This window comes from Vulpes lagopus, chromosome 13 (assembly GCF_018345385.1).
Source record: "Vulpes lagopus strain Blue_001 chromosome 13, ASM1834538v1, whole genome shotgun sequence".
In the NCBI taxonomy this organism is placed as follows: domain Eukaryota; kingdom Metazoa; phylum Chordata; class Mammalia; order Carnivora; family Canidae; genus Vulpes; species Vulpes lagopus.
The window spans coordinates 30,560,278-30,587,350 of NC_054836.1; the positions used below are offsets into that span (position 1 = coordinate 30,560,278).

Consider the following 27,073-nt stretch of genomic DNA (forward strand, 5'->3'; position numbering starts at 1 on the left):
GAGCCTCTGTGTATATGTGTGTGTGTGTGTGTGTGTGTGTGTGTGTGTGTGTGTGTTTCATGAATAAAAAAAAAATGAAAAAGAAAAAGAAAAAAAACACTGATCTACCATCATTATTTAAAAAAAAAAAATCTTACTAGTAACAGTACTAGAAAAATTTTATCTGGAATATACAGAGTCTGACCTAAAACAGACTGAGCTTTTTCTTATTTACATATTGAATAAATTTCTGAAAATGTGGATGAGTATGAATGTATGAAAATGAAACTCTTAAACTGAGTTGGGTCCAGCTTCTATTTCTGCCTAAGTAGGAGTGATAGGGACCAAGTTCACCTTTCCACTTCAAACCAGTCAGAAAAGTACACAAACTACACAAAGCAAAGACCTTGAAGACATGATACACCTGGCAACAAGCAACAGCTCTGAGAGATGAGGAAAAAATGAGTTGAGCCCTATATTTGTACCAATTTCCTTCCTTAAAACAGTTTCCAGGCTATGGTACACTGAAGGGAAAGGTGGATATGTGAGTTTCAGGGCCTACAGAGAAAAGGGCAGATAGAGTTCCAGAGAGGAGAAAAGTGCACAGAATGAGAGGAGAAAAGTGCACAGAATGAAAAGGCTGCCGATGATCAGATTCTCTCTCTCCCAAAGTGAGACAAATCCACTGGAGGAGATTAGATGGAACAGTGCCTAATGTACACACCCAAGGTCAGGAATAATGGTGACAGCCATCAGCCAGACTGGAGGACTTCATAATGTACAGGGCATTAGGTAGAAGGGTCTTGCCTCAGTTGTTAAGAATGATTAAACATGGGAACCCTGGGTGGCGCAGCGGTTTGGCGCCTGCCTTTCGCCCGGGGCACGATCCTGGAGACCCAGGATCGAATCCCACGTCAGGCTCCCAGTGCATGGAGCCTGCTTCTCCCTCTGCCTGTGTCTCTGCCTCTCTCTCTCTCTGTGTGACTATCATAAATAAATAAAAAATTTAAAAAAAAAAAAAAAAAAGAATGATTAAACATACATTAAATATACTAATTAGTTTGACCTAAAAATCATAGAAACAATACCTAAAAAGACCAAACTGTTTCCAACTAACTAGGTCACAGGAAAAAAGAAAAAAAAAAAATCCAGTACCCAGCAAGGTAAAATTCACAAACTCTAACAGGTAATAAAAAAATGCCAAAAAAGGAGAAAAATACGACCCCTAAGGAGAAAAATTAATCAAAACCAACTCAGGAGTGACACATTCATTAGAATAGAAAAGGACATTAAAATACTTTTACAACTATGTTCCATTTGTTCACAAAGAATGCATGTATTAAGTAGAAAAAGAGAAGATGTAAAAGAGGCCTACATCTAACTTATAAAGATGAAATTATCATTTGAGATTTTAAAAAATACACTGGAGGAGATTGACAGCAGAAGATTGCAGAAGATGAGTAAATTTAAAAATACAGCAATAAGACCTTTTAAAAATGAAATAGGATTCAATGAAAAAAAGGAAAAATAAACAGAGCATTAGGAGATATGAATCAACTTCAAACAATCTAATATATAGATGTATAGATAACTGGAGTTCCCAGTTAACTGTGAAGAACAGAAAAAAATATGGCTGGAAATTTTTCCAAATTACATGAAAATTAAAAATCCAAATGGCACACTTTAAAAACATACACACATGCACACTTTCAGGCATATAAAGGAGCAGGAAAATACCCACAAGAAGGAAGGACATTAATACATCACCTGAAACTCAGAACTGATATCAGTGTGCCAATTATCACACAAGGATATTAAAATGGGTACCATAACTGTACCTTATACATTCAAAAGTTAACTAGGAAAATAGATATAAAAAGGTAAAAAGGACAGAAATCAAACTTCTAGAAATTAAAACTACAATGCCTAAGATGAAAGACACACTGTTTTTATGTTGCTGTTATTGTTTTTAATTCAGGCCTATGCAAGTCTGCATACATATAATGGTACAAGGAGGTACACCCTCACAGCATATATATGCTGAACTCAACTGAATAGCTACCCAGAGCTAAGAAACATCTGCTTGGCACATGCACTCTTCAGGGAATAAGAATAAACTGAGAAACACAGATGAGTGAGTGAAATATCACATTCTGTTGATTTAATACAATCTTAACATTTATTATAGATTTGAAGGTGTCTTTTTTTCAATTTTATATTTATGACAAGTACACAAACTATTCACTTTCAGGCTTCTGGATTCATTTAACTGAAGAAGACAGACTCTAAGCAAAAAACATTTCTTTAACTGTTAATGTTATAATTATCCATTAGTATAATTTATTATTAAGTTTATTACAAAATACAAATAAAATGAAGGAAAAAACTAGGAAAAGAAACCTCCAACTATAATCCATAATCTTGGCTTTCAAATTTTGTCTTCATCAAATAACCTAGTATTTCCTTTTAAATATATAACTGTCATACATGTGAACTAAAAGATAAAATTAATGTTCATAAATACATTTTTAGAAAGCTGCTTATATAGTAGTAATCCACAAAGAATTTATTTTAATATAAATATAATAAGGAAGACTCCTCCAAAAATGTTGGAAAATTACCTCCAAATTCAATTTATAAGAGAAAAATAGATATCCTCTTAGGATTGAGAAACATTTCAAAGGTTAATGTTACTTTTTAGGGTAAATATAGGAAATAAGACAAAAATCAGTCATTTATAGACACAATAAGATGTGCTTCCTAATATGAAGCATAAAGATATGACTCACAAAATCTAAAAACTCATTTATGTAAATTAGACAATTATAGTTGCTGAGTGGAAACAAAATTTCTTTCTCTAAAAGGCAACATGGGAAAAAAAATGAACCATACTAAAAAGAAGGATAATATAAATCAAGACAGTAAAATTCATAAAGTTTAAATTTATTCAGAGCAAATAATACCCTAAAAACTAATGTAGATATTTTTCTCCTTAATAAAACATAGCTATTTCTTAAGATGTAATTTCTATTTACTTCCTCATACCTAGCCACCTTCATTTCTGTAAGTCACCACAAAGCATTTATTTGTTGTAGGCAACATTGAAACAAGATGAAATAGGAAACACCAGGACTAGAAATGCCAAAGCAAGTTCAAGTCAATAAATATTTCTGAATGCCTACATGTGCTGATTGGAAAAAGGGAAAAGACTCTGAACACAGGAGTACTAAGGAAGGATTCCAATAAGAAATATTATCAAATTCTAAAAACAGTAAGAGTCAGGAAAGAAAAAACATTAGAAAAATTGGGTCTTAGGTCAAAAACCTCACCAGACTCAACACACATCTGTCAAGCAATATGGTGCATGTGCTACAAGAGTTCATTACCAGAGGGCAAATTACTCAGTGAGGAAATGAGAATCAGGATGATAAAATTAAGCAAGAACTAGACCAGGCCAAGGCTTTATGATCTGACTGAGCTTTGTCCAGTAGGGGATGAAGAGCCTCTATAAGGTTTTAATAAATAGTATGTCCTCATTAGCAGTTAGCAAAATCTGTGATAGTAGCAATGAGGATAGTAGCACTGAGACAAGAGAGAGACTGTTAGGAGGAACAGCTCTTGAAGACAAGATGGTAAATTCCATTTTTTTTTTTTAACATCATGTACTTGAACATTCTGAAAGGAATGATGACTGGAGATAAAACATACAAATTGGCACATGAGTGATACTTCAAATCAGGAGACTTGAGGACCCAGAGAGTATATGCCTATTAAAGAAATGTCTAACAGGTATTTTAGGTAAAGGTATCAAGTAACAGTGGCAAAATAGGTCATTTAAGATTGAAAATCTAAACCAAAGTCTGGGAAACTATAGCCCACATGTCCAATCCAGTCTCCTGGCCTATTTTTGTAAATGAAGTTTTACTGGAACACAGCCACATCCTTTCCTTTACATCTTATCTACGGCTACTTTTGCACTACAATGGAAGAGTCCAGTAGTTCTAACAAAGACAATATTGGCTCAAAAAGCCTAAATTTTTTTACTATCTGGCTCTGTACAGGAAAAATTTGCTAACTCTTAATATAAAAAAAATTGTCTCAATCCAGGCACAGAAAATGACCTGGATTTTCTCTTATAAGAGCATCCTACTAAGTGGTTTTTGAGATCCTTTTCTTCAACAATCTAGGTTTCTATTTCTCAAAGGGGGCAAGTATTGACATTCCTAAAAGCATCAATTGTTAAAAATAAAATGAGCACAAGGATAATGGAATCTATGAAATTCAACTCTCAGGATTGCTCTGAGGATTAAATAGGATCATTTATACTAAAAGGAAAGAATTGTGATTCATTATTTCAAGTAGTCAGTTAAGTGTATATTATTACCAACATTAACATAATTATACTAATAATAAGCATTAGCAGGGTGCATTTGCAGAGGGAGAAGAGGGCCTGAGGATTATAAATGTAGTAGGAGTTCCATTTCTTAGAAATTGGATGAGCAAAACACACAAGATCACAGTTCTCACTGACCGAGCAAAAAAAACAGAACTCAATCATTACCATTAACAAATTAAATTAAAAAATTGAAATCTCCAGTTGTCTCTCAAAAAATCTAGAAATGGTACAATATTCAGAGTACTTAGAAGAAACATGCAGGTGACTTTAACCAGTCCAGTCATTTCCAAAAAAGAATTTTCCAGTGCCAACTCTAGGATTATCTTGGCAATACTTGCTGCATTCCACCTTAGCAGGTATCAGTGAGTCAAGTATCCCAGCATTTAAGTATAAGCTTCAAAACCCCATAAAATAAAACCTCTGCTGCCTGAAAATTTAATCATACTATACTTTATAAAAGTATCACATACAAACTTACTGCAAACAGGGTTCAAGCCAAAGCATGTTTGGATGAAGAAGCTTTTTGCACTAATTCCGTCACCTTTCTATGCTTTCAATAAAAGAACAGTTCAGGCTTTCCAGAAACTGCAGAAGTCATCTTTTTTTAAGTGGCTATCAATTTTTATCCTAAAAGAATAGTGCTTACACCTTATAATATTCTTACCATCTTCCTGCCTGATAATGATTCAACCCATTAACAAGGTTTTGATTTTTGCTTTTGTTTTCAGTTGTTTTTCTTTGAATATGAAATGTTGGCACAGCAAAGATTCTATAAAACAACATGATCCATCATACACGTACTATGTAAGACTTGGCAAAAACATTATAATATGAAGAGTTTTTAAGAATTGTGCCTATACCTGGAATTCTATTAAAAATCAAGTGTTAAGGAAACCATAGAAGAATGTACCTTGTCTTTCCAAGTTGGCTTTAGCCTAAGAGATTCTGTACATACATACACACACACACACACACACACACACACACACACACACACACACGTGAATGGAAAGCTTTTGAATATGAGTGTAGTCTTTCTAAATACCTCTGTTAACAAATGTGCAGCAATCATCTGCCTAATTCAACCTTCAGAAACAAACCAAAAGATCCTTCTCTACTGACTCATATCTTTCATTCACTGTTTCATGAGATATAAAATTTGAGATTACATCTCCTCTCTCTCATTAAATCAAGCACAAATTCTTAGTGTTTCTACTTAAATATATCTTGCTTCCAGCAATTTCTGCCCACTCTAAAACAACCCTCGTCTCAGCCAACGCCATTATTTCTCGGACTACTGTGATACCCTCCTAACTAAACCAAATGCATCAAGGAAACTCTCTGGTCACTTTAACATGTTCTCTGTGCTGTATCCATGAAGTAAATACAAATCTGATTATATCAGCTTCTACTGAGCAGGGCTGCTTTATAAAATTCAAACTTACAAGGCCCATCTTGACCTTCATCTACCTATTCCTCAAACCTTCCCAATGTGTGGTTCAGTCTGTGTTAGATTCACTGGCTCTTTCTATGCTGACTATTCCATGTGCTACTCTGGCCATAGAAAAATGCTATTCCCCTACCCCTGAAAGACATGGACCTACTCAGTCTTCCAAATTTAATATTCCTCTCATATCCTTAAGATCTCTTCTATGGGCAGCCCAGGTGGCTCAGCAGTTTGGCGCCGCCTTCAGCTCAGGGCCTGATCCTGGAGACCCTGGATGGGGTCCACATTGGTCTCCCTGTGTGGAGCCTGCTTCTTCCTCTGCCTGTGGCTCTGCCTCTGTGTGTGTGTGTGTCTCTCATGAATAAATGAATTTAAAAAAATAAAATAAAAAGATCTCTTCTGATCATCTATTCTAGGCTTTTCTGTCCCCGCCCCCCCCTTTTTTTCTTTTGAGAGAGGGAGGAGGTGGAAGTAAGGGCAAAGTTAGAGAGAGAGGGAAAGAGAACACTGTAAGCAGGCTCCACACCCAGTGCAGAGCCCCAGTGCTGGGCTCCACCTCATAAGTCTGAGATCATGACCTGAAACAAAATCAAGAATTGGATGCTTAATTGACTAAGCCATTCAGGTCATTCAGGTGCCCCATTTCTGCCCTTTCTTCAAAGAGATTTAGTTAAAACTCTTAACATTGAGGTGATGAATAGAAAGAACAATGATCAGGATGTTGTGATCACTTCCTCAGCTAACTCTGGCCATTTGATTAAACTTGTGTTATTGAAAATTCTTCATCTTTGAAACAAAATAAATAAAATTATTTCCTTATATTATGATAAAATGATCTGAAACACTCTTCTAAAGATGCAATTTTTTAAAAATTACATTAAATATCATATGTGTACATCAAAATACCTGTCACACAGATGTTCAGCAAATGTTATATTTATCTATATTAAGTCATCAGTTAAGTAATAAAGAGAATAGGATAGTTCACTCTAAGGCACTAAGTACGCTGTACCTAAAATAAGTTAAAATGAATAGATAAGAAGATGCTCTAGTACTTTAATGATTAAGGAATCATTCTCAGAAGGTAGGATAGACATGAATGGATAGATTCTTGGAGTGGAGGGAAGATTAATCTTGCAATTTCCCATTTTAAAGAGGCAAAGAAAAAAGGAAAAAATAATGAAAGCAAAATGGAACGTTTAGACTTAACCTCAAAAAAAGTGTACTACAAAAAGAAATATGAGAAGAGGAAGAATCAATCAATCAGCCAGAAGTATTGAGATAAGGATTAAAGTATAAAAAATTCTCAAAATTGGCTCAAGAGAGGTATACTAGACTACCTGATTCATATTTAACATGACTATAGAATCTAAATTGCTTTCCTATATTTGTACATAGAGGACATGCATATGGGTTATACAACAGCAAAAGGCCTTGATAACACATTCTAGTATGGAAAATATTTTTAGAAAGAGAAGTCACTTAAATGGCTTCAAGGGCATCCCTCTCTGTTGCCAGATAAAGATTCTAAATTAAAATTTAGAGACATGAAGGTTAATAGACACTTACTTGCAGATCTACTCCTTATGCCTTGATCCCTACTCCAGGTATATCATCCTTAACACGTCAAACATCTCCTAAAACTTAAAATAATAGTCAATTCTTTGTTTTTAACACCACCTTTATAACAATGTAATTTATATTCTCCAACAAATAAAATATTTTAAAATAGAATAAAGATATTTTATTATATATTAATTGATTATATATCAAGCCCAGGGGTGCGTGGGTGGCTCCATCAGTTAAGTGTACACCGTTAGCTCAAGTCATGATCTCGGTGTCCTGGGATGGAGTCCCATGTCTGGCTACCTGTTTAGTAAGGAGTCTGCTTCTCCCTCTCCCTCTCCCTTTGCCTCTCCCCTCTATATTAAAACCTAATATATACACATATATATTGCTGGAAACAAGATATATTTAAGTAGAAACACTAAGAATATAATATATATATATTATATAATATATATATTTACCAAGCCTGATTGTAATCTATATAATAAGAAATCAACATAATATATAGAGAGTATCACATGCAATTATAAAATAAATGATAGTGAAAAGATATTTGGTTCCATCTTTTTAAGGAAGTAGCATGACACCATTGAGCTAAAGGCCAATTTATTTCTATTTAAAATAGAATCCAGTATACAAAAAAACTAGTAGGAGAATTCCCCGGGTATATTTTTTAAAAAACTGAATGATCAAACCAATTACTCAACTCATTTTCTAGGCCTAAAATGAATGTAAGCTGCCTAAGAAAGAGATCTAGCTTCATTATTTACCTCCTGTGCATTTCATGTTAAATTTTATAAACTGATTTACATGGAAAGCACTAGTAAATAAATTAATAAATAATTTTACTCATCTGACTGAATTCAGTGAACTGTGCAAATTGGGAAAATAAACAGCAATTTCAAATCCTCGGCTTAATCAAGAAAAATTCACTAAATTTAGAAAAGGTACTCTGGAATTCGTTTCATTTGCATATTCTGTTAGAACACTCTATCTGAAAAATAACCATAATTCATTACAAGAATAAATGAAAACTATCAAGGTCTGTCCTAGGACAATCATTTCTTGACACAACATCAGGCTTATCCCAACACAATTGATCTCAGAGAATTTTAATATCCCAGAACAAAAACTCTCCAGTAACCATTTCACCATTAACAAAGATCTCCTAAAACTTGTAATAACAGACAATTCTTTCTATTCACCACCTTCTACAAGAACGACTTTATCATTCTTCATTTTGGGGTTTGATATGAATCCCTTCCTAAAATTTCAAAAAGATTCTCTCGAGCTATTTTAAACCAGGATTGAGCTATTATTATTTTAGGCAGGAAATACTTCGGGTTTCACTTCTTACATGAAAACATTTATAGAATTTACAGAAATGACTGCATTTCTACCATTAAAGCTTTTCACAACCATGAAAGAGAAAACTTGAATGCATCTTAAGTGAAACATAAAAGAAAATCAGTATACAGTAAGATCATCATTTTCTTAAGGAAAAATAAAAGCTACAGTAACAATATGGTTAAGACTAGAATAGAAGGATTTGGATTAAGTCTGTACATGTGCGTGATGCGTGCACACACACACACACGTTACACACACACAGCATACCTATTCAAAAATAAACACAAAGTAAGGAACTGCAACATACACACTGTAAAAAGTAAATAGTCAATATGATGGTAGTGAGGATTACAACAGCCAGCTCTTTTGTTTTTCAAGAATTTGTGACCTAAAAACGTATTTCTCAGTCTAGTAGTAATAGGGTTAACAGGAGGAAATGTACAAAATAAGTAGTTAAGTAAAAGGTGACAAAGATACATGTCTAGGATCTGGTAAGAAATTTAACAGGACCACAGATTTTTATAACTTAAATTCAATAAAGCCTCAATACCTTGTGAAGCAAAGAAAGAAACCATTAGCACTTAAAAGAAGGAATCAATATGTTTTTCCAATTGTCATTTGTTCTTTATTAGGAAGGAATATTAAATACATATATGTATGTATATTTTTAACCTTTTTCCATATTATTTAACACATTCATGAGAGCATAAAAGTAACAAGTGTATATGATGCATTGCACATTGGATTGATTCCATTACTGGCTCTGCCATTGGTGAGCTGTGGAACCTTCTGGAAACAATTTACATTGCTGACAGTTTCCCCAGATGTGAAAGTATCAAGTGTCAATGGATGGTGGTTTTCTATTTTTTTATTTGCTGACATGTTCAAATATTAAACATTTTGAAGTATTTTAAAGATCATATATTCTGATCTGTTATGTCAATAAACTACTTTCCGGTAACTAGAACTAAATTAGGCACTTTTGAAGGTTTATTTATGTTTTTCAAAGCATTAAAATTCCACATGGTAATTTATGTCCTTTACTAAAGTAAATTCATGAAGAGATTCCTATCTCTCATAAAGCACCAATAAAATTATTGTCTACATAGTCAAAAAAAATTAGAGCTCTCATGCAATTATCCAGATAATTACCATGAAATTATTTTGTAATGAGGAAGTGATAAAAAACTTTATCAAGTAAAAGAGTTTGTTTCCTTTCTCAGTTTTGAACTTTTAATTATGTTTGTTGCCAATTTCTTTCTGCTTTTAAAAATTAAATATTTCATTGAGGTCTATTATATGAAACAGCTTTGCACACTGAGAAAATGAGCTTTAAGTAAGAATAAACTGTCCATTATCTCAATTATTAATTGTAGGAAAGGATGTTTTGTGCAAACCTTGCCAGATCCAAATAAATTAAAATCTCTCCTTTACTTTCTGCACCTGGGAAGGAATTTTTTGAAAGTTTTACAATTGGTTTTATTATAATCCTGGCTAGAAAACAGCGATAGTTATTTGCTTCCTGAAATTCTCTTCTCCTTTGCTGGAAAAAAAAAAATAGCTCCCTGATCATTAATTTCTAAGCAAAAAACGTAGACTAAATTCAGGTTCTTAAAACTTTTGAGTCTTGTTAATTTAGGTAAAAGCCTATTTTCTTTGGTGGGCAGAGTTTTTGATTTTTAGATCAGAAACTATGAATTTACCTTTTATTACTTTAATATATTTTAATATATTACTTTAATATATTACTTTAATATATTTTAATATATTACTTTAATATATTACTTTATTTTTCTAAGTATTTACTCATCATTAAATAGTGAACAAAAACAAATGAAAGTAGAAAATAAAGAAATGAACATGTCCCATGTTGACAACTATTGTATCATGTGATTCCACGAAAATTTTCAGATAATCCTTTTGAGAGTTGCAATCTGAAAAAGGTACTAGCTGTATATCCCCCCACTGGTAACTGCAAGGCTAACAATAATTTTAGTCTACTCCAGATAAACACCTTTCCTGATAACTTATAATGATAGATAAAACAGTACCAGAAATGACATTTGAAAAGGGCTCTCAAAACAGAGCTCCTTCACAATTCAACTTAACAAAAGAAAGCATTAGTTTTCATGTTTATAAGGTTTTTCTTGTTAAAAGATATAGGAAAGAATCTACATTTTTGAAATTCCTTTATGCTAAACAGTCTCTAAAAAAAAAAAAAAAAACTTTTTTTTTTTTCTTTCAAGTTAGGAGCATTTTCCTAGTACAGGACATGCTTGTTATCCGATTATGTGTTTCCAAAGGCTTACAGTTAAAAGGCCACAAAGCATAAAAAATGTCATCCTAAAGTAGACGTATATTCAATGAGAAATAAAAATTTGTAAATTGATCCCATGCAACTATACCTGTTCACTTTAAGAACAGCATCTATTTTAGCCCAGATAGTTAACATTATCAGTCTCCAGCTGATTACAGAAGTTTGAATTCTGATGATTTAATATAGTTACAATAAAATTAAGTTACATTTACCAAAACTTTGGATTTTATTAAATTGATCAATTTAACATTGGCAAACTCTAATCACCACCATCAATAAATCAACACCATCAATAAATGAGAACTTGACTAAATTAGACTGCTTAAAATAAATAAGAGTAATGACCTATTGGATGTGTGCCAAAGAGAATTCTGAACTGTGTATCAATAAAATCTATTTTAACAAAACTAAAGATATTCACAAATACTATTTGTAAAAATGATCACTTGAAGTAAAGGATGTCACAATTTATCATATAATGTTCACAAGATTAAGCAAAAATGTTTCTTTTTCATAAAGATAAAATTATTTTGATAAAAGCTTATTTTGATAAAAGCTTATTTTAAGATAAAGTCCTAATTATTTTTTCTACTTTTCATGGTGAAATTTTGTTTCTTCTTAAGCAGATTTTTTTTACAGATTTTATTTATTTATTCATGAGAGACACAGAGAGAGAGGCAGAGACACAGGCAGAGGGAGAAGCAGGCTCCTCACAGGGAGTTAGACGCAGACCTCAAACCTGGGACTGGAATCAAGCCCTAAGCTAAAGGCAGATGCTCAACTGCTGAGCCACCCAGGTGTCCTGCTCTTAAGTAGAACTTAAAGTAGTAGCATTCTACCTGTCGGTTCATTTTAGACAAACGAAACATCCTAAAGTCAGTATTTCCTAACACATTTAAGTTTCATAAAAGCCAAGGAGAAGTTGGTCTTTCAACAAACAATCAACACCCTGAAATAAAATGTAATGATGCTAAATACCTGTGTACCAAGAATCCAATGACACTAACTGGTCACTCCTTCAGTGCTTAGCTCCCTCCAAGGGATAAACATTCCAGATGAGGTTGAAGGCACATGTACTTTTTAAATGACTACTAAATAACAATACTGAACTCCAAAATACTTTTCTAAAGCTCCTTGAGAATGTAAGAGACAAAATGTGGGCTTCACCATCATGGCAGATCGGACACCAATTTTTGGCCCTTTAAAGTGTTGTTTTTGCCAAACAGATGCCCTAGCTTAACTTCAGCCCCGTTTCTTCTAAAAATCTGTCCTTGTAGAGTGAAACATGGTAGCAATGCAAATAACCACCCTAACCAGTCTCTCAGTTGAAAAAATCCCCCAAATACCTAATTAACCCTATTTTACTTCTCATCTGCCTGATTCCTACTAATCCTTCCTCTGTTCAGATGAACTGAAACTAGAAATTGATACACCCTCACATAGAAAAATAGGACCATTGTACTACATTTCAGCCAAGACAAAATAGCTCTTTAAACATTTACAATACATGCATTCAGTAACTACTGAATCACATAACTCCAAAATAAAAATAGATATATTTTTCCATGACCTTGATGTCATTTTAGATTTATTTTCTGGTAAATAAAACCTACTTGCACAAGAAAGCAAATAAACAAAGTCTTCTTTGAACATTCTCAAAATTTAGAATTGTTTAACAAAAGCCTTATCAAAACAAAACAAAAACCTCCCATAGTATGACTTAATCTTCCAGCAAAGTACTTCAGATAAAAGCCTGATAGGTACACCCATAGTCTATGAGCTGCATATTGCAACATCTTTCCAATTACATATATATATATGCACACTTACAACCCCATTTTATGTACATATGTATTTTTCCACTTAATAATGTGCAAATTATGTCCCAGATATTTACACTCAAATTTTAAGTCTTTTATTTTATGTATTCTGCAATTATAATATTTTATACACAACTAATTTGTGAAATATTAAAGTTATTATATTAATATATTGATAGATATTATAAATATTCATATTTAATGTATTAAATATTAAAATATTATTAAATTAATTAGATATTAATTATATTTAATATTAAATATTAAATCTGTCCAATATTAAGTTATAGGAACACTTGAAATGGTCTTTTAGCCTTTTGGGGGAAAGTACTAACAAAAAGAAATAGAATGAAGCCTTTTACAATCATTTACAGGACCAATGAAAATTTCAGACAAATTCACTTGCCTCTCAAATCAAGAAGGCAGCATTCTTTATTCTACCTTTCCCATGATTCAGTCCATCCTCTGTATCCTAAGGATACAGATTCCAGATGTGTTCTAATGACATTTTCCTATTAAATTTAATAATAACTTTAAATACTCCTATACTGAGTCTATGTATACAATGAGAAAATAATGGGTGAACTAATATCACTCATGGAGTAGTAACAACTCTCTAAAGTAAACATTTAAAAAAAAATTAAAAATAAATTAAAAAAAAATAAAGTAAACATTTAACAATGTTTATAGTATACAGACTTTTAGTATTACTCTCCTCAAAGTAGTTCTGAGAGACATTTACTACCTAATGAGAGGATTACCTGTCTTTTTCTAAGTTTAATAAAGAATACTAGAAATACATACATACATACATAAATACATAATTTTTAAAAACTCTGGCTTGGGCAGCCCCGGTGGCGCAGCGGTTTGGCACCGCCTGCAGCCCAGGGCATGATCCTGGAGACCCTGGATCGAGTCCCACGTCAGGCTCTCTGTATGATGCCTGCTTCTCCTCTGCCTGTGTCTCTGCCTCTCTATGAATAAATAAATAAAATCTTTGAATAAAAAAAAAAAAAAACACCTCTAGCTCTTACTGGGATACATAGAAGAGTAGAACTCACAGGAATAAACAGAAAGTTAAATTCAAATATTTATGGAAAAAATACCAAGAACAGAGGCTGAGATACAATAGTAGAAATGAAGTAGAACTGTTTTAAATCTGTATGTGTATGTACCCAGGCATGCATGTTTGACGGTGAAAGGAGAAGCAAAAGATAAATAGAAAACATAGATGACACAGATTCCCACCTGGTTGCCTATGACAACTACTGCCACTAAAAAAGTCAGCTCATAGGATATGTGCTTTTGTGGTACATCCAATATAGTACCTGTGAGAAGATAATGAAGTACTCAAGCTGAAGTACCTAAAAGAATGTTGAAACATGTATGATTCAAACTCAGGAATCAGATTAGAGCATTGGTAGTGACTTTTGAATCATCTTATCCAAACTGGAAAGAGAAGGAACTAGGATGTTAAGTTCAGCCCTGCATGCCTGCCAAAGAGACAGCAACTGCATTATGCGTTTATGCTTCCATTCATTTCATTCATTTTAATTCTTACAATGATATAAGAAGTATAGTTATTAGCCTCATTTCTAAAATGCAGAAAGCAAGCTTTAGGAAGGCAAGTGACTTGACCAAGGAACTGACGAATTCTGAGTTTAAAGTGCTTGCTCCCTTCATGATATTGACATATGAAATTTTAGAATATTACCTAGGAACATAGAGAGAATGATATTTCTAAGCTAGTTAATGTAGAGGAAGGAATAGAGAGCCATACACAATTTTTAGCCTACTTGTACCCTACAGAGACTTAGAGTCTTCCAGCATCAAATATTCCATAGACAAACATTCCATAATGTTCCCCAAAACACCCCAATAAAAGACACCTGCCTTTTTGTTAAAATCAGTCATTTGTAGAATTTGAGTTTCCATAATTAGCAGCATCCATGCAACTTATCTTTAGGGTATATAACCAAATACAATAGTCCAGTGAAATCAATCTCCCCCAATTGCTAATTTGTTTATACTTGCAATGCTAGATTTCCAACTTATTTGTAGTACAAATCATCTTTTCTTTCAGTATTAATCATCTTAACAAGAATTAAATTATGACACTATCAGGATGAGCTTGAGCTGTAGAAACAAGGCAATTGCTGATTTGAAACTTCACTTTTGGAACCCTTTCCCACAGCAAAATGTCACAGACTACAGACTCTCCTCAGCTAGCCTCTGATTTTATTCCTTCCAGGTTGTGCTGAGATCCCCCTCTTCTTTGCAGTTTAATAGGCCAATTAAGCAAATGCTATATTAAACATGTACTTTTAGTCTTTCACAGGAAATGTCTCTTCAAAATTTTCATGGGCCATTCTTTGATGAATTCTCTTTCATGTGTTTCTCATTCTACTTTTGCTGTCCATGTGACAGAGAAGATGAAACAATCAAACAGTCCATTTTCTTCCACATATTTTCCCTCATTTTTTAACTTTGGGATTTCTTTTCCAATGGCATTCTGCTAACATGCTAATAAAGCTCTTTTATATTATCCAAACAACTGGCTCAGCAGTGAACTTTGCAATTGTAATGAAGAAAAAGAAATGAAACTGGTTGCTAGATTATTTTTTTTTCCTAAACTTGTCAATTCAAACAAATACTTGCATTAACAAGGGAAAACAGTCATAAAAGTCATAGCAAGAAAGCAGGTTCAAGAATGCATAGAGAAGAGTTTATTTTTCTAGGCTCGATGAATATCCTCAACAATGAATAAAAAGTTGAATTTCAAGGAAGGAAGCCTAAGCTTGAAGAGAGTTAAATCTGCATTGGTAAAGAAGATGTGAGATATATATATATATATATATATATATATATATATATATATATACACACATATACACACACACACACACACACACACACACACACACAAATGGAAGGATACTAAGCCATCAAAAAGAATGAGGGGCACCTGGGTAGCTCATTTGGTTAGGCATCTGACTCTTTATTTCAGCTCAGGTCATGATCTCAGGGTTTTGCGATCAAGCCCCACACTGGGCTCCACTCTGGGCATAGAGTCTCCTTAAGATTCTCTCTCTCCCTCTGCTCTACCTTCCTCTCCCTCGCAAAAAAAAAAAATAAGGATATATTGGGGCAGCCCGGGTGGCTCAAGTGGTTTAGTGCTGCCTTCAGCCCAGGGCCTGATCCTAGAGACCAGGGATTGAGTCCCACATCAGGCTCCCTGCATGGAGCCTGCTTCTTCCTCTGCCTGTGTCTCTGCCTCTCTCTCTCTCATTCTGTGTGTCTCTCATGAATAAATAAATAAAATCTTAAAAAAAAGGACATGTTGCCATTTGCAACAACGTGGACGGAGCAATAGAGTATAATGCTAAGCAAAGTGAGTCACTCAGAGAAAGACAAATATCATACGACTTCATTCATATCAGTAATTTAAGAAACAAAACAGATGAACACAGGGGAAGGGAAGGAAAAAATAAGATAAAAACAGAGAGGGAGGTAAACCATAAAAGACTCTTAATTATAAAGAACTGAGAGTTGATGAAGGGGAGGCAGGTAGGGGGAGGGGCATTAAGGAGGGCATTAAACTCTACTCCTGAAACCAATACTACACTTATGTTAACTTTAATTTAAAAAAAAAAAAATCTGCATCAATTCACTTACTGAAATAACAACAACAGGATATAAAATGGAAAGATTACTCTCTTCAAGCATATTCAGTAATCTCCTGGTTTTCTCAAAATCAGAGGACATAACCTGAAAGACCAAAAAAATAAAGAAGTTCTTAAATGATTTAAAAGTTAGTTCAAGGATAATTAAAAATTAAAGGGAAAAAAACAGAAAGCTTTTACATGAGCACCAAAATATTTATCCAGCTTATTTAGTTTTTACTTTTTTGAACCACTTTAAAGGATACCCACTTAAGGTCATATCTATTAAAATTTGAACTATTCATTAATTCAATCGTTCCACCTTATCTGCTTCATACCAGGTAAATAAAAACACTGTCTAAAGAAATCCCACCCTCTTCTCATTATGGGAACTAGCTTATTATAAAGTATTATTTTCTCACTTCAAAAGTTAAAAAATAAAACTTCCAGATACATATTGAATAACACAACTCATCTATCAAAAACTTAAATCCAAATAATTAAGAATCAAGAAAAAAAATTCTCTTCCACACTACATTTATACTAACCCTCAAGTGTTTTCAGTCAATTAAATTCACTACTTACATTCACACATACATAACTGTAGCATTGCTCTAAGATGATTTGCTCAAGATCTCTGCCAGCAGGACACAGAGCTCCAGACGTGATCTTTACATGCTAGGAGGAAAAAAAAAAAAATAGAAGAAAAAAGAGCTTATAAACTAGATGGAAAGACCATTCCAGAACCTAAACGACTGTTACAAAAGAGTACAAACTGCTAGAGACACATAAAGCCACAGACCATATATAAAAACAAAATAATTCAGGCTAAAGTTAACGAAGCTACCAAGAAAAAGACATTTGAACCAGTACATGACTAATGAATACTATTTTGAAAAACTCAGATACAGCTAAAGGAAATAGTTTTAGATAAGAAAAGGTACAGGATATATGCAGGAACAACCAAGTACCTGTTTTTTCTTATTCAAAGGATGTATTGCAGAAAATGCTGGATTATTAAAAGGTTGGTTAGACAGGGGTTGTTGGATGATTCTGGAAACATTCAAAATTCTACAGTTACATAGATTTAACTAAACCTGGAAAGACTTGAAGCAAGAAAAGCAGTAAGAGATTATTATAATAGTGCAAGTAGGAGAGAAATAAAACTTGAACTAGGACAATGATAACAAACCAAGAGGTGAAGAGATTACTAGAGGTGGTCCCAGACTAGATTTAGAATAGCACATACATTACAAAAATTTTCCCAATGAGGGTGCCTGGGTGGTTCCAATGGTTAAGCGTCCAACTCAATTTCAGCTCAGGATCTCAGGGCCATGAGATGGAGTCTGCATGGGGGCTCTCCACTCAGCAGGGAATGTATTTCAGGTTCTTTCTCCCTCTCCCTCTGCCCCTTCTTGTGCACATGCACACACTCTCTCTCAAATAAATACAATCTAAAAAGGAAAAATTTTCCTAATGACATTTTTATTTCATACAGCTCAATATTCTAATTAACTTCCATCTTTTTCTTCTTAAATTTGTAGGAATAAAAATTTAATGACTCAACAAGGAAAGTGTTTTATCTATGCTATTGTAATTCCCCAGAAAGTCACATTCCAGTGGTTAATACTAGCTTTAAATGTAGAACTCTTTAAAATCTACAATTCTAAAATACAAAGCTTGCCCCTTAGTCAAACATTAAATCCTGTACTTCTACGAGCATTACATAGTAAGCAGGATTCATCTTAGCTCTTTGTAATTTTTACAAAATATTAGAGAAGGAGAAGTAGAGGTTTTGAAGTCATTGCTAGAAATCAGTTGGCTCATAAACTTGAAGACTTTTTTCAGTTTAAAGTTCTTATTGAGTACAAAGTTCAGAGAGAACATTAAAAAATTAATAAAACAGTTCCATATGCATCAGCTCTATATTGATAGAATAGGGAAGAAACTGGATTTCATTATACAACATTAAGTTTGTTCAAGGAATCACATCTTCTAGATATTACAGGGAGACAATTTTCCAGGGGTTTCTCATATACCCAAACATTTTCAAAGGCATTAATAGATAATTTACTCCAGATTGACTCTTCAAAGATGTTTGCATAGCACGCAGATTTGCAAAGATAGGTATGTCTCTTCCTGGAGCAAATTTGCTTATGTTCCAGAAAATAAAGGTACAGTCATCTCTCTCCCTGAGGCAGATCTGCTTGACATTCCAGAATAATAAAGACAATGTCTCTTTTGTAACAGGAAGATGGGCTGGTTTGCCCACAGTTCCTAAGGCAAGTGCTCCCCAATATCAAGATGCTTCTTTAATGCACCCCACTGCGTCTAGATGCACATATCACGTAATTCCTCAGATCCTGCCAAATTTGACACAACAGATACAAAATAAGACAATCAAATCATCAGATCTTAACAAACGTGAGTGAAATTTGAACTTTAAAGAAGAACAATTTAAAATTTTCTTTTGCGTATACAGAAATAAAATCTAAGATGAGAACATGGGAGATATTTAGCTTTTTAAGCACTGAAATAGATAAAATTCTTAAGGACAGGGTATGGGATCCTTGCACACAGAAACATGTTTTTGTCACTAGCAAATGCTTAACAACTAGGTATTTTATTTTATTTTATTTTTTTTTTAAATTTTTTTTTTTTAATTTTTTATTTATTTATGATAGTCACAGAGAGAGAGAGAGAGAGAGGCAGAGACATAGGCAGAGGGAGAAGCAGGCTCCATGCACCGGGAGCCCGATGTGGGACTCGATCCCGGGTCTCCAGGATCACGCCCTGGGCCAAAGGCAAGCGCCAAACCACTGCGCCACCCAGGGATCCCCCAACTAGGTATTTTAAACTTACAACAGTTCTTTTTATTAAAAGAAAAAAGTCATTTCAAGAAAAATGGTTTATGTTCTTAAAACCAACAACTTGGAAAAGAAGGTAAAAAAAAAAATCCAAAAATAGCCCTACCTAGTAACAATTACCCTTAAACATTAGATAAGCATCATTCCAACAACTCCCTAATAATATATGCAATAAGATGGTAAGACAAAAGGATACCGAAACAAAAGCAGTAATATATTCAAATGAGATGACATGCAGTTTTTTTTTTTAACTAGTTAGGAAAGAAAACTGAATAAGGTAAACCTGAAGATGCTGCTAAGCTTGAGATCATTTGTCACTCCCAGAGCACTAAGCTTCTAAACTTTAAGAGAAGGTAGCATGAAGAGGATTAAGACACTGGATTTTTAATGGCCTCACATTTCATTTGTCAGTATTTGGTGACCTCCCTCTATAGAGGAAAACAAATAGTACACTTAAACTTTCACCTCAAGCCTTGTTCTTGTCAATCATACTGTTTTTACTCTGACAAGATTTATTAGATTCACATTCTATTCTAGGACTATAATACCCACAATGTAGATGTATGTACATGCCAAAATGCTGACTTTTAACACATAATTTCTCCATTTCTAGTTCTTCATTTTAATTTACTTCTTCATGTGATGAACTTTATCTGCAAGTAGTTTGTTTAGTTGATTTTTTTTTAAAACAAAAAACTCAACATTTTTACATTCCTTGAGATTTTGCTTTTAGACTCAAAGTAGAGCTTGTTTGGGAATAAAAGTTTGGCTCATTCTCTTCCTCATATCTTTGCAATCACTGTTCCACCATTTCCAAGCAATGGATACTTCTACTCCATTTATCGTTCACCTATTCTTCATTCATTATGTTACCTGGTAGACCTCAACATCAGAGTTTTAATGATACATGTAGACATTGTATTTTATTTTTCCCCTATCATCTTTACAACTGCCTGTGTGGCTGGTGGTCATATTCTTGGATTCCACTCGCATTCCCCTCCAAGTTCAATGAAGCTTTGCGCTTCATTGTATTTGGATAGTGAATGTTGTTGAAATGCAAGAGGTCAGACAGAGTATTCTTTTCTGTAAGTTTTGATTTTTTTTTTTGGCACCTCAGGTCCCTCTGAAGGGTTATGAGGAAATTTGAAACCCTAATCAAAATCAGCACACACTGATGTGGCAATTGTTATTCCTCAATTTTTCCCACAGATATATACCCATGAGACCTGTCAAAAAATGTTTTCCATTACAAGAAAACTGATGCTAATAAACAGCATCAGTCATTTCAAGAAAATTTTCTTCTAGCTTTCAGAGTAAGCATTATCCATATGTTGGATGCCTTTATTATCATTCACATGTATTCTCTTTTAATTTTTACTTAGAACACACTGTAATTTTCTCAAATTTCCCACTATAATAACCTAGTATCAGTTGTATTCTATTCCTCATCTGCAAAACACTTCTAAAATAATGTTACTCATAACTTTGCTTCCTCTGGCAACTGTTTGCTTTTGACCTTCTTGAATTCAAAGTTTTACTGAATTCTACAGAACAAAAAAGAGAGAGAGAGAGACTATTTTGGGGGCAGGGAGAGCCTTAGTGTTTCTTTCTTATTTTAAAAACCTGATTTGCATGTGCTGTGATTATTTTTTAGTATGAATTGTAGAGTTTCCTACTTTTTTTCCACAAGTTGCAGAGTCCTTCATTTCAGCTGGTCAACTTCTTTGCCCTCAGTTAAAATTTGAGAATTATCTGGTTAATCACCACTTGCCCAATAACAAAGTCTTGTAGATCCATAGGTGGGGATTAGAAGACATGATGGGCCAGATCAAGGTTCGGGTAGATTCAGCTACTGTCAAGGGCCACCTTTGTGGCTCAAAAACGAGTCTTCCTGCTATGTCATCAAATGATGGCAGAGGCAGAAGAGCTCATGGGGATCTCTTTAGTAAGAGAACTAACACCTTCATGAAAGCTCCATTCTCATGACCTAATCATCTTCCAAAGGCCCCACCTCCTAACACCACCATACGGGGGTTAGGATTTCAGCATATAAATTGTGTGGGAGAACACATTCAGTCTATAGCACTTGTGTATTACATGTTCTTTAAAAAAAAGGGGGGGGGGGCAGCCCCAGTGGTTCAGCGGTTTAGCACCGCCTGCAGCCAGGGGTGTGATCCTGGAGACCCGGGATCGAGTCCCACATCAGGGTCCCTGCATGGAGCCTGCTTCTCCCTCTGCCTGTGTTTCTGTCTCTCTCTGTCTCCATGAATAAATAAATAAGTAAAAAATCTTTTAAAAATAATTAATTAATTAATTTTAAAAAATTATTCACTAAATATCAAGAGTATATTAAGATTAATTTTCCTAAAATTGAGCTTCATTTTTTCAATTAAGAACATATAAAAACATACAATTATATATACGTGTTTAGATTAAAGCTCAAATTGTGAAATTGTCATTAAAGTCCCCCATAATCCACTTATATTCTATTCAAATCCTAACCATCAACTCTACTTATCAACACAAATATTCTTTAAGGCCACTTTCTTCTATTATCACAGGCACTGGACACTTTGTTGCCTGTGATGGCTTCAGCCCACACTGACTTCAATATGTACTTGTTCCCTTATTAGAGCTTTGTTTCTTAAACTTAATTATTAAGTTATTAAATACAACATTAGCTGCTAGAATGCAATACAGATATATGGAGGCAAATTACCCAGCCAATGTTAACTTCTGTTATTATTAATAAAATATATTTGTTCTACTGTTATTTCATGAATTAAAACTTCAATTAAAAGATACTCATTTCTCAATGAAGGCCTACAAACTAAGACAGAAACACACTCATAGTATTCTTACAAAAAGTACTAAATACTAGTGTCTTCTTATCACCTTCAAAAAACAAAAACACTGCAATTAATTTCCTCCTGAAATTGTCACTCTTAAGAACTGTTTTCAGTTAAGTGTATTTTTTTTTTGTCATACTCCTTTTTTCCCAACCAGAAAATACTTTCCATGCTTGAGTTAAAAAAAACCAAACAAAAATAAAAAACTTAGATTTACCTAAATATAGCAAAGGAGTTTTGGACACCTCTAATAAACAAAGACCACATTAGACAATGCTATTAGGTTGTTTATGCAAATACTCTATGGTATCATCTTATGCTGTCATTCTTAATGTTTCCACACTCCTACACAACAAATGGAACAATCTGCTGGCTAGAACAACAACTTGTTCTCTAAATATTTTGGTTCAAAGAACATTTAAACAAAATTTAAAACAACCTTCCAGTGTGTTCAGTAAAATTAAAGAGGTATACCAAAAAATAAAAATAAAAAAAAAATTTGGTACTTCCCTTACATCATGACAATTAAGAATTTAGAAAAGAGGGGATCCGTGGGTGGCGCAGCGGTTTGGCGCCTGCCTTTGGCCCAGGGCGTGATCCTGGAGACCCGGGATCGAATCCCACATCGGGCTCCCGGTGCATGGAGCCTGCTTCTCCCTCCGCCTGTGTCTCTGCCCCCCTCTCTCTCTCTCTGTGACTATCATAAATAAAAAAAAATTAAAAAAATTAAAAAAAAAAGAATTTAGAAAAGATTTACTATTAAGTAAATGTGCAACCATCTGCATACTAAAAGTACTATGTAAAGCATGGCTATTAGAAAGGGCAATGGGTTGTCAAAAAAATGTTTTCCATTACAAGAAGAGTTAAGGCTTAACTAAAGCTGAAAGACTTTGGTTCAAGTCCAATGAGTCAGAGGTTCAAAAATGTGTTTCTTAAAAGTCAATCTTCTTTTTACAGAACATGTTGGCTGGATCATCTCTGAATCTGATTCCATTAACTTCTCACCTCCCTCCCATCCAAACAAGGGCAATAATGTGGGCATAAACAAGCAAATCAGAGCAAGATGCACTTTGCACTCTGCAGACAATAGTTACAATTCTAAATCTCATGGTTCCCAGGGACTGTGAGGTAGGAGATATGGGACATGTTGGTCTAAGAATACAAAGTTTCAGTCATGCAAGATGAGTAAGTTCTGGTGATCTAATGCACAGCATGGTGACCATAATTAACAATATTGCATCATATACCTGAAATTTACTAAGAGGATAGATGGAAAGTTCTGCCAACAGCCAAAAAACAAAACAAAACAAAACAAAACAAAAAAAAACAAAAAAAAAACAATAATTATGTGAAGTGACGGATATGTTAATTAGTTTGATTACGGTGCTCATTTCAAAGTGTACATGTATATCCTAACATATATAGTTTTATATACATATATGTAATTTTTATTTGTCAATTACATCTCAATGAAGCTGAGGAAAAAGTATCTTTCTCTACTATAAATCCACACTTTGAAAGGCATCTTCAGCCAACTATGACTGGTGCCAAGTGAAGGCTGAGACTGGCCCATCGATTCATCACTCTGTGGATTTATCAGTGGAGTCGTCTCTGGTCTGTGAGTGTTGTGCCTGGACCCTCAGAGGTTAACAGCCCAGATCCTCTCCTCCATTTTTAGTATCTTCACCTGAGAAGCTCCTTTAACAAGTATTCATTCTTTTCTACTTTTGAAATGCCAAGAAATCTTTACTTCATGGTTATTTTTAGGTTTTTGTGAAGGTTTTCTCCACCTAGCACTGAGCATTTACCATTTTTTAACATTCAGCTTTAAAGTTCTTTTTGTAGTTAAGAGCACGGCCTCTGGAGCCAAGCTCCCTGGCTCTGAATCTAGCTCTGCAACCAGCTTTCTGAGTGACTTTGTGAAATTACTTAAGTCCAGTGTGGCTCAGTTTACTTATCAGTAAAATAAATACTTCAGAATTGATAGGTTAATTAAATTAATATATGAGAGTTAAGGATTAACTTTTCCAGAACTTCTTCCCTATAGGTGAGCTTCCGGAGAAGCTTCAGAGGGAAAAAGCTATAGGCCATAGCTTTAAGGCAATAAATCTTAGTGTACTTTTGAGGTGCTAAATGAACCTGATTACCATTCTGCCCTGTTAGGTAAGCTATGGACCTCCAAACATAAACAGTGAGCTGGTACATCAAACCAACAAGCCCTCTACCTCACAAGCTACCACCAAAGACTTAGACCCTAGCCCGTTGGATATACCAAAGTCTTGACTTTCTCTTCGTCCTAAATGCTGGACAGGCAGTACAGCACTAGAACCGTGGTTCAGCCATGTCACAATGACGTTTGAGCCCAAAACCTTATCACACCAGGGGAAGAGCTGGCACTCCCTTGCTTATGCAACTTAAAAGCTACACTGCACAAAGATTAGATTCTAACATTAGCCCTTAGGATCCATTTGCAGTGCTACATAATGCAATGGGCATTGCCTTTATTCCTGAGTCCCAGGACTTTCCCCAATAATTACTGTTCTGGAAGTCTAAAGTCTAGTATGCATGCAGTCATGTCATTCACCTGTTTGCTTGAATACATTTAAAGTACTAATAACCATCCCTGCACATAGTGCTATATTTAATGTTTGCTACATCTGTTCCACTCCTCATTTAACTTCCACTTTTAAATGGCACTTTAACCCATCACCACACCTCTATTACCGCTTCACATTTTATACCTTACATTTGAGGTTTTACCATTTTTAAGAATCAATGCTAAATACTTCAAATAATTATCTTTTTGAAATCACTACATATATATAGTGATCACTACATATATATATACATACGTGTGTGTGTGTGTGTGTGTGTGTGTGTGTATATATATATATATATATATATATATATATATATATATATATATGTTGTGTTAAGAAAACTGAGGCACAGAATTAAATAACCTGCCTGAGATTCAGATTAAGGTCTACTGGATCCTCAGGTCCATATTCTTAACCTGCACAATATAATGGGTGTCAGTTTACCAGGTGACTATTACCTCGTCATGAAAATCACAAGACCTTTACTCAGAGAGAATGGTACTACAGATTCCAAAGTCAGCTCAAGAGAAACACTTCATCTGGATGAAGTCATTTGAGTACTAAGAAGTTTAACTGCTGCCATACAAAATCTCCTAACTCAGATCATTTTCCAGGCGCCTGGACAGGGAACCAAGTATCTAAGAAAAGTTCTTAAATGCAGATTCTTAGATTCTTATCCTGGAAAACAGTCAAGAGTTTTGAGCCATTGCATTCAATACATGCTGAGGATTTGGTAATGGTAGTAGAAGTGATTACTGTGGTAATATCCCCTTAAAAAAAATCCATCTTTATACATTCCCCTCTCTCTATTAAAATTCCCTTTGAAGGCCATTATGGTTCAGATGCAAAACTCTAAGGAACAGAATATACAGACCTCAATCCTTACAAACCTGAGCACTACCACAACAAATTCAAAGCTCCCATTTTATCATATAAATTATACATCCAAAGTTGGATATTGTGTCTATAAAAAAGGTGAAGCTACCAAATGCATATCTGCTCAGGCTTGTCTTCCCATAGAGTTTCACTACAGAATGCTATACTTTATAGAACTTATGGACAATTTTGTAATAAATTACTGGCTTTAGCTCATAAATATTTTCTGGCAGGCATATCCTATATTACCCATTTTGTCATTCTGTAAATGACAAAAAAAAATCTTCAAAGGGTATATGGAGTAATATGACCAATATGACCTCTTTATTTTTTCCTGGTAATGCATAAAACATTTGGAAGTAGAGAACTGGCAAGATGACATAAAGAAATCTTCTGTCTTAATTAAAAATATAAAAAGCAAGAAGAGAGTATCCTATCCATTGATGGATTAGCATTTCATTCATTCAACCAGTAAGTATTCATTGAGGGTTCTGAGCTGGACTCTAGATTGTGCACAGAGATCAGCAATGAACTACACAAAGTTTCTGTCCTTGAGGAGCTTACATCATACAGGGAAGATGAAACCAAATTTAGACTTATGTTTCTCCTATTTCAATATGTTTAAGAATCCCCAGGAATCTTGTTAAAAATACAGACTTTTATTCCATTAGATGTATGTTGGGGATAGAGAATCTGCATTTCCATCAAGATTCCTGCTGAGTTTGCTAAAACTGGTTCAGGGAACCCACTTGGAAGTGGCAAGAAGTCGGAGGATTTAAACCCACTTTAAAGGCCCACTATCATTTTCAGTAGATATATTTACTCAAGAATGTGCTTCCATCTAGCTAGCGATCAGAAGACAATTTTAACTTTATTCTACTGAATAAAATTTAACTTAAAGTTAAATTTTAACTTAAATAAAAATTTAATTTTGATTTTACTGAAGCCATGCCTTTCCGTATCATCTACAATAAATTACCCATATATTGATTAAATCTATCAGTATGGAAAATATACATGAGTAAAATTAAAGAATTACTTCAACTGGTATTTTTCCAAATTCGTAACCAAATTTATAGCATCTAATTTACTTTTACAAAATTTAACTTTTTCTAAGTAATACAGACACTGCCCAAACACATACAGAAGTATAATTAGAGCCCATTTTCTATATAATTAGGCACCAATGAAGTATGTACAAGTTATATTCTAGTCAAAATACCATAGATTTAAATAGAACCAACACCAACAAGTTTTAAATCAGTTTTATAGATAATTAAAATAGTCTACTAAAGACTATAGTTCATTACATTTAGCTATACATTCATTAGAAATTACAAA

At 34.0% G+C, this 27,073-nt stretch overlaps 1 protein-coding gene across 1 annotated transcript in view; it reads right to left on the reverse strand.

Moving 5' to 3' along the window:
- The window catches only part of CRPPA (CDP-L-ribitol pyrophosphorylase A), a 291,595-nt gene that overhangs the window by 120,223 nt on the left and 144,299 nt on the right, over nt 1-27,073 (reverse strand). Inside the window, exons 7-8 of the mRNA XM_041728219.1 lie at nt 17,126-17,218; nt 16,554-16,646 (exon numbers count right to left, since the gene is read on the reverse strand). Of these exons, the coding sequence (XP_041584153.1) occupies nt 16,554-16,646; nt 17,126-17,218 (186 nt within the window). The remainder of the gene's footprint in view (nt 1-16,553; nt 16,647-17,125; nt 17,219-27,073) is intronic.